Source organism: Anabrus simplex, chromosome 6 (genome assembly GCF_040414725.1).
Source record: "Anabrus simplex isolate iqAnaSimp1 chromosome 6, ASM4041472v1, whole genome shotgun sequence".
Taxonomy (NCBI): Eukaryota; Metazoa; Arthropoda; class Insecta; order Orthoptera; family Tettigoniidae; genus Anabrus; species Anabrus simplex.
Window position 1 is genome coordinate 43,116,309 of NC_090270.1, and position 14,973 is coordinate 43,131,281.

The 14,973-nt window shown below is 39.4% G+C and overlaps 1 protein-coding gene across 11 annotated transcripts in view; it reads left to right on the forward strand.

The window, feature by feature from the left end:
- The window catches only part of promL (prominin-like), a 707,766-nt gene that overhangs the window by 570,471 nt on the left and 122,322 nt on the right, over window positions 1–14,973 (forward strand). For all 11 annotated transcript variants that reach the window (XM_067149728.2, XM_067149727.2, XM_067149722.2 and 8 more), the window contains 3 exons: window positions 2,592–2,744; window positions 5,938–6,150; window positions 8,775–9,003. In XM_067149728.2, the coding sequence (XP_067005829.2) occupies window positions 2,592–2,744; window positions 5,938–6,150; window positions 8,775–9,003 (595 nt within the window). The remainder of the gene's footprint in view (window positions 1–2,591; window positions 2,745–5,937; window positions 6,151–8,774; window positions 9,004–14,973) is intronic.

The following is a 14,973-nucleotide window of genomic DNA, read 5'->3' on the forward strand; positions in this document are numbered from 1 at the left end:
TCATCTTTGATATCAAAGGCACTTAACTGTCCCAAAGGAGGTTCTTGAGTAGGTGGTAAAAACGGGCTACTTTCTGAACTCTGTTGGTGATTTCAGCTGAACTTTGGCTATTTTAGTTACAATGCTGCCAATGTTTTTGGCAATGTTTTTGAGGTCAAACTCCTTAAATTGGTTAGTTTCTGCTGTACCTCATCGTTTGTGCAACCCCATCACATACATATATACAAACATATTACATTCTTCATATCATATTATGTAAAAATATGTGATATTATTAATATCTAAAAATATATAAAATGAACCCCAGGTATAACTCGTCATGTGTTTCTTTTCTCCTCACTGGTTGTTTCTTTTGTTTTTTTCCTTTTGTTTCCCCAGGTATAATCTGTTGTTAAATGTTTTCTTTTTTAAAGTATTTTCTAAGTTGTATTTAATCAAAAATTATTTTTGACAGACTGCTAACAGTTACAGTATAGATCTTTGTCATGTATCATACTTATGAATCTGTTTGTCAAAATTTGAACTGAATTTGCTATGACTTAAATAATTTATTTTGTTCATGAAAATGCTGGAAGAATATTTTATAATAACATCCAAAGGGAAAATATATTGTAATTTGTATACTGTATTTTTGTACTAGGTTTAAATTATTATAGTCAATAAATAATATGAATAGCTCTATTTTGTAAAGTCTGCAATCATGTATTGTTACAAGACCAAATGAAGCACATTGAGGACACGTGTGATTGGATAACTAACTGATTGTTCATTTAATGATAACGCCTTACACGCCAGTGCGATTTTCCATAGGTTGCAAGTTTGTCATCGAATATGGCTTCATCACAATGGGGCTCCAGTCCACTTTTCATACTTTGTTCTTAAACATTTTTTTAATAAGTTGTTTTACGTCGCATCAACACAGATAGGTCTTATGGTGACAATGGGACAGGAAAGAGCTAGGAGTGGGAAGGAAGCGGCCGTGGCCTTAATTAAGGTGTGGTGTGAAAATGGGAAACCACGGAAAACCATCTTCAGGGCTGCCAACGGTGGGATTTGAACTCACTATCTCCCTCCTGAATACTGGATACTGGCCGTACTTAGGCGACTGCAGCTATCGAGCTCGGTTGATGGACAAGGAGATCCTGTTACATAACCAGCTCATTCACCTGATTTGACCCTACTTGAGGTCTCTTCTTGTGGGGTCATGTGAAGAGTCGCTCCTGAAAAGAATCCTCGCTGTTTGTAATGTCGTTAGAACGATGCCAGAGTTGTTTGACTGGATACATCAGAACTTACTGTTGGAAATAAGTACACCGGGTTGTTGATAGGTCCGCCCTGTCAATATTTATTATGGCCTCATTAATTTAGGTCCGCCTGTCAATATTTATTATAACCTCATTAATTTAATCAATCATCGATCGTACGTGTTTCGAGAAATGGCCATTCTCTTCATCAGCGATAATAACATCTTAAGCAAAATCTCCTTATTATCCAAGACCCTTTATCATTGATTACAATTAAAACATTAATTGCCACAAATCTTATCTTAACATCTGAAGTTTTACGATGTTCACTAAAAGTTGCTGCATCTGTTCTTGCCTTAATGTTGAAAACTCACTAAAAGATTTTATAAAATGGCACCATTATTATATGAATAAAATCAAGTGTTGAAAATTTATTGAAAATTATGGTCTTGATTGCTTGAAGTTATTAAAAAAACTTGTAGTCCAGATACGATAACAACATGATCTTTTCCTTCTAATTTTTGGCTATCCTAGACTTATAACATATTTAAATAAAATGTACTAACCCTTTTTATATGCTTTAGAAGACCAACCTCATTCTATGACAAATTCTAGCCCCATTAAAAACAGACCTGATCCATCAGTCCTTCTGTGTATCGGAAATATGAAGATTGTGCCAGGTAGACGCTCTTCTTATATATAATGTAGCAAGGCAGCATGTGTCATTCAACTCTTTGGCTAGGCACATCTTGATTAAATTAATGAAGTCAAAATATTGACAGGGTGGACCCATCAACAACCCGGTGTACTTCATGCTTAGTCAATACGCACCAATATAATGTCAAACATGGTCAAATTTGTGAATTCAGAAGTTAATGTGATGTCATGCGTGTATCAAAACTGGGGGATGCCATTTTGGACAGCTGTTTTTAATGTCTTCCTAGCACATGTATTATATCTCTACACAAAGATTCATAACGTTTTTTATCCCATACTCGCAAACAAATTTAGCTTATACCCGGTGACTGATTCATTTCTGGATCGGGTTTCCCTATTTCAGATTGATACATGTGGCCTTCTTCTGCATCCCTGAAAGACTGTATCATAATCACAGAAATACCCTTTATTTTGTGGAAGATGACAAAAAACTGCTTTTGCTATATTTATCGACAACTTATTTATGCATAGCCACTTACAAATAAAAAAATATCATATTGCATGTAGGCAATAATTCATTTGATACTGAAAGTGTAAAATATATTCATGTCATCAGCAAGTTTCAGAAATGTATTTTTCTTGCCTTTTTTTTTAGTTATTGTGTTTTAATATGTTTTCTTTTACATGCAGGTATTATGTTGACATATCAGTTAGTTCCGTCATGTTGCTAATTCTGTTGTGCATTACTTTGGGACTCTTCTATGGATTTTGTGGAAAGCGCCCCGATTCCGGGTATGATGAAGATTGCTGTAACAAAGCTACAGGTGCCAGCTTCCTCATGTTGTAAGTAGAAAAATGAAAGATTATTCATTAGTGTTGAATTTTTTGTTGTTTTATTGCAGTTTTGCCAATAGCACAGTTCAGTCTCTCACCAGAACTATAAAATATTTAACAAAGTGAAATACAGATTTTGCAAACTGAAGAAAAGCAGTGACTTAGTGTTTAAGAATCCTGCAAATACCATATTTACTTGCATATTTTTTGCACATTTTGGAACAAAAAAACCTGTCATGAAAGAAGGTTAACATACAGTATTCTTATTCGCTTCTGGTTTCCGAACATTGTCAGAGTGCTGATAATGCTTTTGGGTTCTTGACCATTTAAAAAAATAAATTATGTGAGAGAAAAGAATTTTGATACATGAGTTATGTTGGTGTACTTTATTGCAATGTAAGTTATATTTATACAGGCATTTGTACTTTTAAAAATGGTCAAGAACTCGGAAGCATTATCAACACTCTGACAATGTTCGGATACCTGAAGCGAATAAGAATACTGTATGTTAACCTTAGTTTCTACCGCAATTTTGCATACACCATAAAAGTTTCCACTTTAAGTGGATTACAGAAACGCATTCATGAACGTAGTTTAAATGAAACTAAAATCACTTACCTTAAATTTCATTGTTGTCATCACTGGTCTCTGGATTAGATTCTTCTTCGCATCATCAGTGGCAATTACAAACGACCTAGTTGGCAAAACTGGTGTCATCCATCCATCCATCCATCCATCCATCCATCCATCCATCCATCCATCCATCCATCCTCCTCCTCCTCCTCCTCCTCCTCCTCCTCCTCCTCCTCCTCCTCCTCCTCCTCCTCCTCCTCCTCCTCCTCCTCCTCCTCCTCCTCCTCCTCCTCCTCCTCCTCCTCCTCCTCCTCCTCCTCCTCCTCCTCCTCCTCCTCCTCCTCCTCCTCCTCCTCCTCCTCCTCCTCCTCCTCCTCCTCCTCCTCCTCCTCCTCCTCCTCCTCCTCCTCCTCCTCCTCCTCCTCCTCCTCCTCCTCCTCCTCCTCCTCCTCCTCCTCCTCCTCCTCCTCCTCCTCCTCCTCCTCCTCCTCCTCCTCCTCCTCCTCCTCCTCCTCCTCCTCCTCCTCCTCCTCCTCCTCCTCCTCCTCCTCCTCCTCCTCCTCCTCCTCCTCCTCCTCCTCCTCCTCCTCCTCCTCCTCCTCCTCCTCCTCCTCCTCCTCCTCCTCCTCCTCCTCCTCCTCCTCCTCCTCCTCCTCCTCCTCCTCCTCCTCCTCCTCCTCCTCCTCCTCCTCCTCCTCCTCCTCCTCCTCCTCCTCCTCCTCCTCCTCCTCCTCCTCCTCCTCCTCCTCCTCCTCCTCCTCCTCCTCCTCCTCCTCCTCCTCCTCCTCCTCCTCCTCCTCCTCCTCCTCCTCCTCCTCCTCCTCCTCCTCCTCCTCCTCCTCCTCCTCCTCCTCCTCCTCCTCCTCCTCCTCCTCCTCCTCCTCCTCCTCCTCCTCCTCCTCCTCCTCCTCCTCCTCCTCCTCCTCCTTTGTTATGGCAGGAGAAAATCTTTTAAAGACACCACTCTGTGTGGGAGTTGGATTTCCACCAACTAAAAACCCCTGCCCTCTTCACTCAGACCATTCTGGAACTGCTTGTCGGCATGACATCAGAATGGAGTGATGTATGTTATTAAGTTCTTCCTTTCTCTTCTTTCTCCTTCATCCCCATAATGCTTGTCGCCATTGCCTTTACTGTGTTCCAGGCAAATGGGCTCTCTAACATAATCTGAACCAGATTCCCTGGCGTGAGTTGTCGGCCAAGTTGTTGGCAGGCTTTTCTTCGTTCTTCCCATCGAACACAATAGAAAAAGGTGTGTTCTACTGTATCCCTTTCAGAACAGTACCAACAACCATCTCCCTGCGTCTTTCCCATCTTCATGGCGTATACGCCGAATCTTCCATGTCCTATCAGGATCTGCGACAGATAGTAATCTACCTGCCGATGTCTACATTTAAGCCAGTCTCCTATGTTGGGTATTAGCTTTTTTGTCCATTGGCCAACATCAGTTGTGCCATCCCATCGGTCTTGCCAGTCTAGTAAGAGTTGGTTCCTCGAGGCTTTCTTTTCCTCAGCAGATATAGTTGCACCCCTTTCATGCCAAAGTTTTCTCTCTACAACGAGGAGGTCAATGGGAATACTGGCAGCTACAACTTGTAAAGCTGCTGTCGAAACAGTTCGATATGCACAGGTAACTCTGAGCAGCATTTTCCTCTGTACTCTTTCCATAGCCCTTCGGTGAATCTTCCTCCTGAGTGCATTGTGCCAGATAGGTGCAGCATAAAGTAAAATGGAATATACTGCAGAGCACATAATCTGTCTCTTAACTGTTCTTGGTCCCCCGATGTTAGGCATAAGTCTGGCTAATGCCGATGCCTTCTTCTCTGCCTTTTGGGTTACTGCCTTCACATGTGCACCAAATGTGCAATTCCTGTCAATAAGAACCCCAAGGTATCGTACAGACTTTCCTGGGATAATCACTGTATCATTTAATAAGAAACGGACATTTTTCCAATTCCTGGAACCTTTCAAAATTACAGCCTCAGTCTTATGTGGAGCCAATCTCAACTTATTATTTACCATCCAAAGGTTAACTCGTCTCAGTGATTCATTTACTACTACTACTACTACTACTACTACTACTACTACTACTACTACTACTACTACTACTACTACTAAGCAGTTTAGTTTGACTCCACCTAGCTACCTGCTCATCAGGGCATGACAGAGCAAACTAAATATCTCTTGGATGTCTATGGCTGATTTTTAATTGATGTTGTTGTGTAGGCACTAATTGTGACACCAGAGATCTTTTACATGCCGACATCAAATTAAAAATTAAATGGAATATCGAATGGCCTTTATTCCACCCTTCAAAAAATGACTACCGTTGAACCTGCTATCTTGGGATCTGGAGTGGTTAACATTGTAATTATGAACAGTCACATAGGAATTCACATGAAATTTATGATACATCACTTAAAATTTTCCTTTCAAGTAGCGTACATTGGGATTTACACAAAAAATACGGAATAAAATTATAAAAGATAAAAGAATAAAGTTATGTGTTGCAATTCCTACCTGCCAGTTGTTGTGGTTGAATTGGAAATATGAGTATAATAATTAATTTCTGTGAATGTTTTCAAATTATATTAAATGTTAGCCAAGGTACTTTGTTTGTTTGTTACAGTGGTGTGTATGTAATGTTCATATTTTCTGCTGTACTGATGCTCATCACATTGGTACATTTTCTGCTGGGAGTTGCTGCTGAGAAAGCAGTCTGTCAGACTTTACGGCAACCTGAAGACAGCCAGGTGCTTGCAATGCTTACTAAAAAAAAGTTGCTTAATATTGGGTACACTGCTGACACTAATGTGAACCTGAATATTTCTACGGTAATCAGGTGAGTTGTAGTAAATATCAGAGTTTATGGTAGATGAGATTAATTTAGAACTGATATTCTTGCTATTGTCGGGCAGCCACCTGGCACTCCAAAATCAGATGCAAACTTGGAAAGACAGACCAACAGAGAATGGCATATTTCTCAATTTCAGACGGTAAAATATCTTTTGGTGTTTAAGAATCCTGCAAATACCATACTTACTTGGATATTTTTCACAAATTTTTGGAACAAAAAACCTCAGCCCAGCTCCATTTTTAATATTGTATGTGTAACAGCTCAGGTCCAATTTTAATACTTTAATTATACATGTACAGGCTTTAACACCATCACTGACCAGGATTTAAAGAAAACTACAGAGTTCAGATATTGGGTGGTGCACGAAATGCATCACCATTTTGTTGTTTGAATAAAAACTGTACTATCAACACAAACCTATACTACAATAAAAAACACACTATGGTGAATTGTTCTAACTCAGCATATGCTCAACATGGGCACCATTTCAATTTCTAACCTAATTCAAACTAACGCTGATGTTAGTGATTACCCTTACGGCATATGTTTTCCGTGATTTCACTGCAAGTTTGAAGAATAATTCTTCTAGCTGCCTTAAATCAGTTTGAGGTTTCAGGAAAATATATACCTTTAAATTCGGTTACATGAATTTCTCGATTTCTCGAAGCAAACGTTTCCTCCCTTAAAGCAAAAGATACTCTGTAACTTGAATTTTGTACAACACAGCATTTGTAGTTTGTGAGGATCAGTTAGCAGGTAAAGAAAGGGTTACAGTGATGCTGGGAGCTAATATAATGGGGATTGAAGAACAAACTTCTAGTGATTGGAAAATCGGCGAAGCCTCGTTGTTTTTCCGGTATGAATTCATTACCAGTCACGTATAAAAGCAACCCTAGAAGTCGTGGATGACTAGCTCCATTTACGAATTTTGGCTGAGTTGTTTGGATCATATACAGAGTAGGTCGAATATAAATGATAATGTTTCTCACAGCGATAAATGTTGTTGAAAAGTATGTGGAAGAAAAGGAGGTTAACAGTAAATGACAGAAGAGACTAACAAATTTTTTCCAAAGGTGTTAACGGAGGTATGTGTCTTGTTTCACTACTGTATGTACTGTATTGTATCTTCTAAAAAGTTAATAAGGATCATAATTAAAGCGATGCTGTAAAATACGAGTTTGTTAGTATATTTTTAAATACTGTAAAAAATACTGTATTCAGTATAAGCCCATAGATACATATGATTCAATTATGCGCTGTATATGCTTAAAAACGTTATTCTCTATATCTCAAAATTTCGATTAAAATAAAATTTATCTCCCGAGGTGATTCGAGATATCGTGGTTTCACTGTACAATCAAATTAACACTTCAAAATTATTATGTACATATTACAAATTATTTTACAAAAGAGGTAAAAATCTCTCAGTTTATAACACCGTTATTAGTGAATTTAAAGTCCACTAGTCGAATTTCGTCATGTGTGGCATTGCCATTGGTATTAATCTAGAATGAGCAGTCCTAAATAAGTAAGTAAACCGTGTACTTTTAAAATAAAAATATTAAAATTGGACATGAGCTGTTACACATACAATATTAAATTTAATTTTGAACACCAGTGTAACAGCTCGGCTCCAATTTTAGAACAGTAGCATGTTTGTTTTAGTTAGTGATTCTTTATTTTACCATATTTGTCAGTGTTACTGGTAAAATTAATTCACGAAAGAGTTTCTCTGTAGAGTTCAAGTTAAATGTTTCGGTATTTGCTGAAAAAATGGTGGGCAGGCCGCAAGCAGATATTATTTGGTACTACTGAGCATGGTTATTTACTGGAGGGGAGGGGGATCCCACTCTCTTCGCAGTCCTCCAAAAAGGATGCAGTGGATGATCCATTGACTGAGTGGGTAGAGGAATTTTTCCAATATACCTTTATTTGTAAGACCCCCATTAGGTGACCAAAATTGTGCTAGAAAGGGGAGTCTTATTTTTGAGTAAAAATATACTACAAAATAATCACATTTATAAGAACCAAATGCAACAAAGAAAAAGGAAGAAGTTGCAATGTAATATCCAAATAGGAAGTATAGTCCAAAAATGCACAATTCGGGCAGATGAAGTCCGACACGTCTCCTCTTTAGGGTCTAGTAGCACGTTCCTGCGTAATGTGCTTCACCGTCTGTCTGTTCGCACCACAGTCGCACTGTACTCTGTTGTGATAGTATTTTGATGTAGAAATCAAAGTAAAATTAATGGTATGCAATGTAACAGAGTTAATTAGGTTTCATAATGTTTGGTTGTACAGAAATTAATTTACTTATTTCTCCTTGAAAATGTTGGTTATTCTGTGCCAAACTTCGTAGTTCTGGTGCATTGTTGGATTTTGGAAGACATTTCTGATAATCTGAAAATAAGCCAGTCTGAACAGACTTTGGATTAGCAGGAAACTACTGTACTTATTATTTTTAGAAAAGCATACTGTTGGTAGAGGCATGACTTTTGTCATATTTTGAGCTAGTATCATTTTACTTTTGTCCATAATGAACGTCCTCTTTTTTGTATGGTAATCGTATACATAGTCAAGTTAGTGAAGTGGTTGTTTTTCTCTTTCAGTTCTTGTCATGCAAATGACAGTCTCTACAATGTATTGCAAGTGTCTAATGCATTAAATATATCAGAGGTTTTGAACTATCCAGAAAAGTTTGGTATCCTGGAGAAAATCAGAAAGCTAAAGGAAAATATCAAAATTCCCGTCAATTTTGAACTGCTGAATGAAACCACTAGGGAAAAGCTGAGTCAGCTTGGAGGAGAATCTCTGGATTTGAAGCCCCTTAATGATGAGGTATGTATTTTAGTTACATTGATTGTGCAAATTACAAACCTTTTATGTCAACATTTTCATCTTTACAGGAGACTGGAGAAACCAATCTTAAATTGTGTACTATGACATAGGAGTTAGGAGACATAAGGCGTGATACAAAAGTTTCAGTTGAGGGCATTGCTGCAGCAGACATGCAATGTAACACGACTCCAATGCGGGTATTGTACCAGGAAATGTCCGACATATGTTGTGAATTTCTTATCATTGAGTTTAATGTGGTATATCTTCTTCTTATTATTATAGGCCAAGTACAGTCATAGCTTGGAGCGAAGTACAAAGTGAGAGGTTCTAACTGAATTAATTAAGTCTTTCTTGGAAAGTGAATTTATTCAGTAAAATTCATAGCATATCACCTTAAAAATTTGATTGTCTCCGTGGCATCGTCATCTTAAGTGATCCTTCAGATTGCGTCCTACCATAGCACCACAGCAACAGACCGCAGCAGCACGTTCCCATGTTATCGATTCTGGAAAGTCGTGGATCGGGGTTGTCACTCACTATTAATTTGATTTGACTGTCCTCAAACACCAGTTGTTGTTGTGGAGGTTGTGTACCGGTATGTTTGGAGACTTGCTGTGTTCTGCTACGAGTACGTCTGGGGCTCATGTTAGCTGTGGGGAGGGATGCAGGTGGAGGGGAAGGAGAGTGGCTATTGTGGAGGTAGGGGCGGGGTTAGGCCTGTGATTCGTCGATTTGTTAGGACGTGTGTTTACTATTTTGAGATAGTCATTCTTTATTGCAGGAATGGCTTTATCAAAAATGATGCTGGTTTTCTTTGTAATGTCGTTAATGTTATGATTGGGGTTAGCGTATTGGTCCAGAGAAATATAGAAATCTTTGGTTATAAATAATAACATGCGGTAACTTTCCACGTAAAACAGTTAATAACTGAGAGTTAACACTGTTTGTTTGCACTGAATAATAAACTGTTCACTTCTCTACACATCAGCACTGAGTTAGTGTCCGATGAAAAATATAACATACCGAGCTCGATAGCTGCAGTTGCTTAAGTGCGGCCAGTATCCAGTATTCGGGAGATAGTAGGTTCGAACCCCACTGTCGACAGCCCTGAAGATGGTTTTCCGTGGTTTCCCATTTTCACACCAGGCTGTACCTTAATTAAGGCCACGGCCGCTTCCTTCCCACTCCTAGCCCTTCCCTGTCCCATCGTTGCCGTAAGACCTATCTGTGTCGGTGCAACGTAAAAAAAAAAAAAAAAAAAAAAAAAAAAAAAAAAAAACCATTGAAATTTCTTGCAAAATGTTCAGCAGTTAACACCGATATTTAACTTGAATGTCTGAAGTATTTCTACTAATGCACTCGTTCATTACAGCGAGTGTCAAAAACTTTTCATTTCTAAATGTTATTCACTTTTATGAAAGAATTCCAAAGCACTTTGATTGAAATGTTCAAGTCTATCACGCATGTAGTGTTCAAACTCAGAATGTATCACAATTCAGAATAAGTAACTTTGAGAAAAGTTTTGACAATTTTAACACACGAGGGTGTTTGTACCAGTTCGACTCACCAGAAATATTCACAAGTTCGAAGTCAAATTCACTCTTGTAATTTACAAGTTCCAAAGTAAGGTTTCACTCTCGGAAATTTACAAGTTCCTATATTACTAACAAGATTCTAAATTCACTTTGAAGATAAAGTCTTCACTTCCACTTGGGCAGAGTTTCGTCCTATGACAAAGATTTAACAAAGTTTCACATGGCGAGTCAACGTGGCTGAACTACCGGTGATCACTGAGATATCTATGGCTCGAGCAGCTTGCTTTTAATCCCCCACAGCGCTTACGTCATTTTATGACTGTGCAGTATATTACATGGAATAACTTTGCTTTCCCTGGATGGATTTTAAATAAATTGATATGTGGAGACGTTTGAAACCAGGCGAGTTGGCCGTGCGGTTAGGGGCACGCGGCTGTGAGCTTGCATCTGGGAGATAGTGGGTTCGAATCCCACTGTCGGCAGCCCTGAAGATGGTTTTCCATTTTTTCCCATTTTCACACCAGGCAAATGCTGGGGCTGTACATTAACCCATTCGCCTCACATTTAAATACCATAGGAGTTCACTAAGAAATCGCATTTAAATACCGCTCTACGGCCGTCGTCATCACACTATTATTTAGAAAATCATACAAAACCAACCAGTAAATATTCCTTTCTGAAAATTTGCATGCATAATAAAGAAGTAATAAACTTATCAATGCCGCTATTTTAGTAAGTCTGCTTGGTGTGGTACACCTCAAAACATTCTTCTAAGTGAAGAGCTACGCCACACTTTTTGCACTGCCAGCAACTTTCGCTTCTTTCACCCCGGCTGTAGCACACAATACACCTTCTTGTGACTTTTAATTTCTTCTCTGTAGGGGGAATACGCATGGGAAAGTGGGCCCATGATTTAGCTTGTAATCTGGTTGGGGTGGTGCTCGCTGAAGGTCGACCTCGAACCGAGTACTCCGGCAACTGAACAGTCTCTAGTAGCTGCTGCGCAATGCTAGTTCGGAAGTCCGTGTAGCTCGTCTTTCTGTTAGCAGCGATCTTGTGATACACGGTGAAGGAATTGAAAATACACATATCCAGGAGGTAAAAGAATATTTTCCTATATCCTTTCACTGTGCGTCGCATGACGGGGAACAGAGCTGTAACCTGATCCTGAAGGTCAACACCACCCATCCCCTTCTGATATTCAAGGCCACACTTGGGCTTTATCACTTCTCCCCTAGGGGTTTGTCCTCTCTTTCGTCTGAGTTTGCCTGTCCCTGTCATGTCAGCTGATTTGTGTTTAGTGGTGAGAAAGCAAACATCCTTGTTATCTTTCCACTTCATACACATACTGTTGGCAGCCCACGTCTCATACTTTCCACGTTTTAGTTTCGTCTTACTGATATCGCGAGGCATGTCTTTTCGGTTCTGTCTAACAGTTCCAATTACATTCATCTGCTTGTCGTGTAGCCTTTTGAATAAATCTGGGGAAGAATACCAGTTATCTAAAAACAATGTATGTCCTCAGCCTAACAAGGGTTCACACATGTTGAGAACAACGTTTGTACTTGCTGGCAGATTTGGATCCGTTACATCATCACCTACATAAATTTTGAAAGACAGACAGTAGCCAGAACTTGATTCACAAATTTTGTAAATTTTTATTCCAAACCTAGAACGTTTAGACCTATTACACTGGACATATGAAAGGCGGCCTCTGAATTTCATTAGACTTTCATCTAGAGCAATGTCCTGTGAAGGTAAATATAATTCTGAAAATTTGGAGCAGAAATGTTATATTATAGGCCTAATCTTTGTTAGTTTGTCACTACTATCGACTTGTTTATCGTCAACAAAATGTAAAAATCGTGAAATTATAATAAATCTTCCCCTGCTCATGGTTTCACGAAAAATAGGAGTGTTTATACACCTATTTTTACTCCAGTACAACTGTATTCTTGACTTTCGCACTTGTAACATTAGTATAACTAACGCAAAATATGCCCTAATTTCGTCGGGTGTAGTCTCAAACCATTTGTCATCGTCATTCAACTTTTTTCTGTCAAGATTGCTCAACTGTTTTGCTGCATATGAATTTGTCTTGACAGATATTTTGTCAAAGGGTTCATGTATTCACAAAAAACTGAGAGTTCAGATAGTGGCTGCGTATTAAACTTTTTCAATAAATTTTCACTAACCCCACTGTATTCACTAAACTTATGTACAACAGGTTTATTGTCACTTTTTGTCCAGTTCCAGTCAGTCAAGTTAGTCTGTGCCGAGGTACGAGCTCGTTTTGAAAGACTCGGCACACCGTCGTTATTTGCTTCACTTTCCGTGTCATCAGAACTATTATATGCATCGCTAGTACTCTAACTAAGGACTTCAGGGTCTATTTCGTCGTCACAAACATCACTGCCTTCAATATCACTCTCTAGAACACTATCCATTAGCTTCCGTATTCCTTCTTCATCAACACCAGCATATCTGCTTGACGCCATGATGGCAACTGACAAGAGCGAAATTATGTGAATAAAGATTCTCTTATCTCTTGTTCCGGAAGTGTGCGAGAAACTGGTGAAAGGGAAAAAACCGAAGCCACATGTGTAAACTTCAGCTCAGAATACATACAAGTGGCGTCTGTGGGTTAGTGACTGAACTATATGGATTGATGTACAGCTGTGCATCGCCGCGAGCAGAGCTCATCATTTGATTCATATGCCACGAGTAACTATGACAAGCTAGGGTCGTCAAATGATGCGATTGGATTAATTAAGGCCACGGCCGCTTCCTTCCAACTCCTAGGCCTTTCCTATCCCATCATCACCATAAGACGTATCTCCCGGTGTGACGTAAAGCCACTAGAAAAAAAAAAGGGACGTTTGAAAACTGGTCCACATGTTGGCATTAATTATTATAGAAGTTAGAAAATTTTCCAGCGTGGAATCATCTAGAAGGTTCTTTACGTGATCTGTCCTTAACTGCACGCTGTTAAGCTACACATCATGGCCATGGCAGGTTGCCTAGCTGCTCCCTGTCAGACTTTGTCATTGTATGCTAGGTAACTTTACTTAGCCGCTCTTCCTAACACTTCGAAATTATACGGGATGTATCCTCTTAAGAAATACTTCATGTACGGGCGTTCCTGGTACGGTATATAAGCACGGACATGTAGGCAAAGGGATTAGTGTGGCAGTTGTGTTGTGCCGAGGTGCGTACGTTAAATGTGGCTACGTTATTACCAGATGTGTCCAAACATGACCAACTTGCTGTTATTCTCTTCTTGGCTGCTGAAGGGCAAACACCGGTGGACATCCATCGGAGAATGAAGACTGTGTATGGGGCATTACGTCTGTCAAAAACCACCGTTGTGAAATGGTGCACCAAGTTCCCTGCGGGCCGCGTTTTGACACAAGACACCGGTCGATCTGGGAGGCAAGCGTCATCCATTATAGACAACAACAAGTGGTTGGTGACTGAGGCGATCTCTCCTCATGCGATTATCACTTCTTCAGTCCCCTCAGAGAAACCTTGAAGGGCTTCCTGTTGAACGAGGATGTGGAGCAGGCAGTTACGGACTTCTTCACGCAGCAGGACACGGTGTTTTATCACACGGGGATTTTCAACCTGGTTGGTGAATGGGTGGAAGGAGTGCCTCAGTGCTCACGGCGATTTTGCCTGATTGGCATCCCGATTCAGGACTGTACGGCCATTGAAGGGAAAGTTTTGGATTACCCTATATAATCGTATATGAGGAAGTATGACTTACGACTTTGTCTTAATGGCAGACTATACTGAGGGCCGAATTCATAATCAGCACTTATACATAAGTGGAACCCTTAAGTAATAAGGGATCACTTATAATAAGTATTCACTTATATGAGTTTACATTTCATAAACAGCACTTAAAGAGCACACTCATTGATACAGTAAGTATCACTGGAGATGTGGCAGTGCTGTATATTATGCCCAAGCTTCCTGGATCGTGTAGTTCTGGCTACTGAATAGTTGGATGATCTATTATGCTTTGTTTATCAAAGGACATCGTGCGACCGCGCACAAAACTTTTGAGGTTGAAAGATAGTCTATATTGTATTTGGTTATCAGAAATGATGACAAAACAGCAAGCTGAGATGGCACCTGCAAGAACTTGTGTCGAAGTACATGCACATAATATAGAAGAAGTAGACTGACGCAGTTTCTCATTAGAATATGAATGACGTGGGAAAAACTTGTTGTGGACAATGCAAACTACGAAAATGTCTCGAGTCTAATTTTCTTCTTAATATAATATGTTTATAGCTGTCCAGGTACTCGAACCTATACAAATATTCATGCAAATGTAGAATATCCAGCCTTACAATGCTTTTAATGATTTGACAAATATATCCGTAGCAATTACATTGTAATAGGTCCAGTTACTTCCCTAGAAAAATGT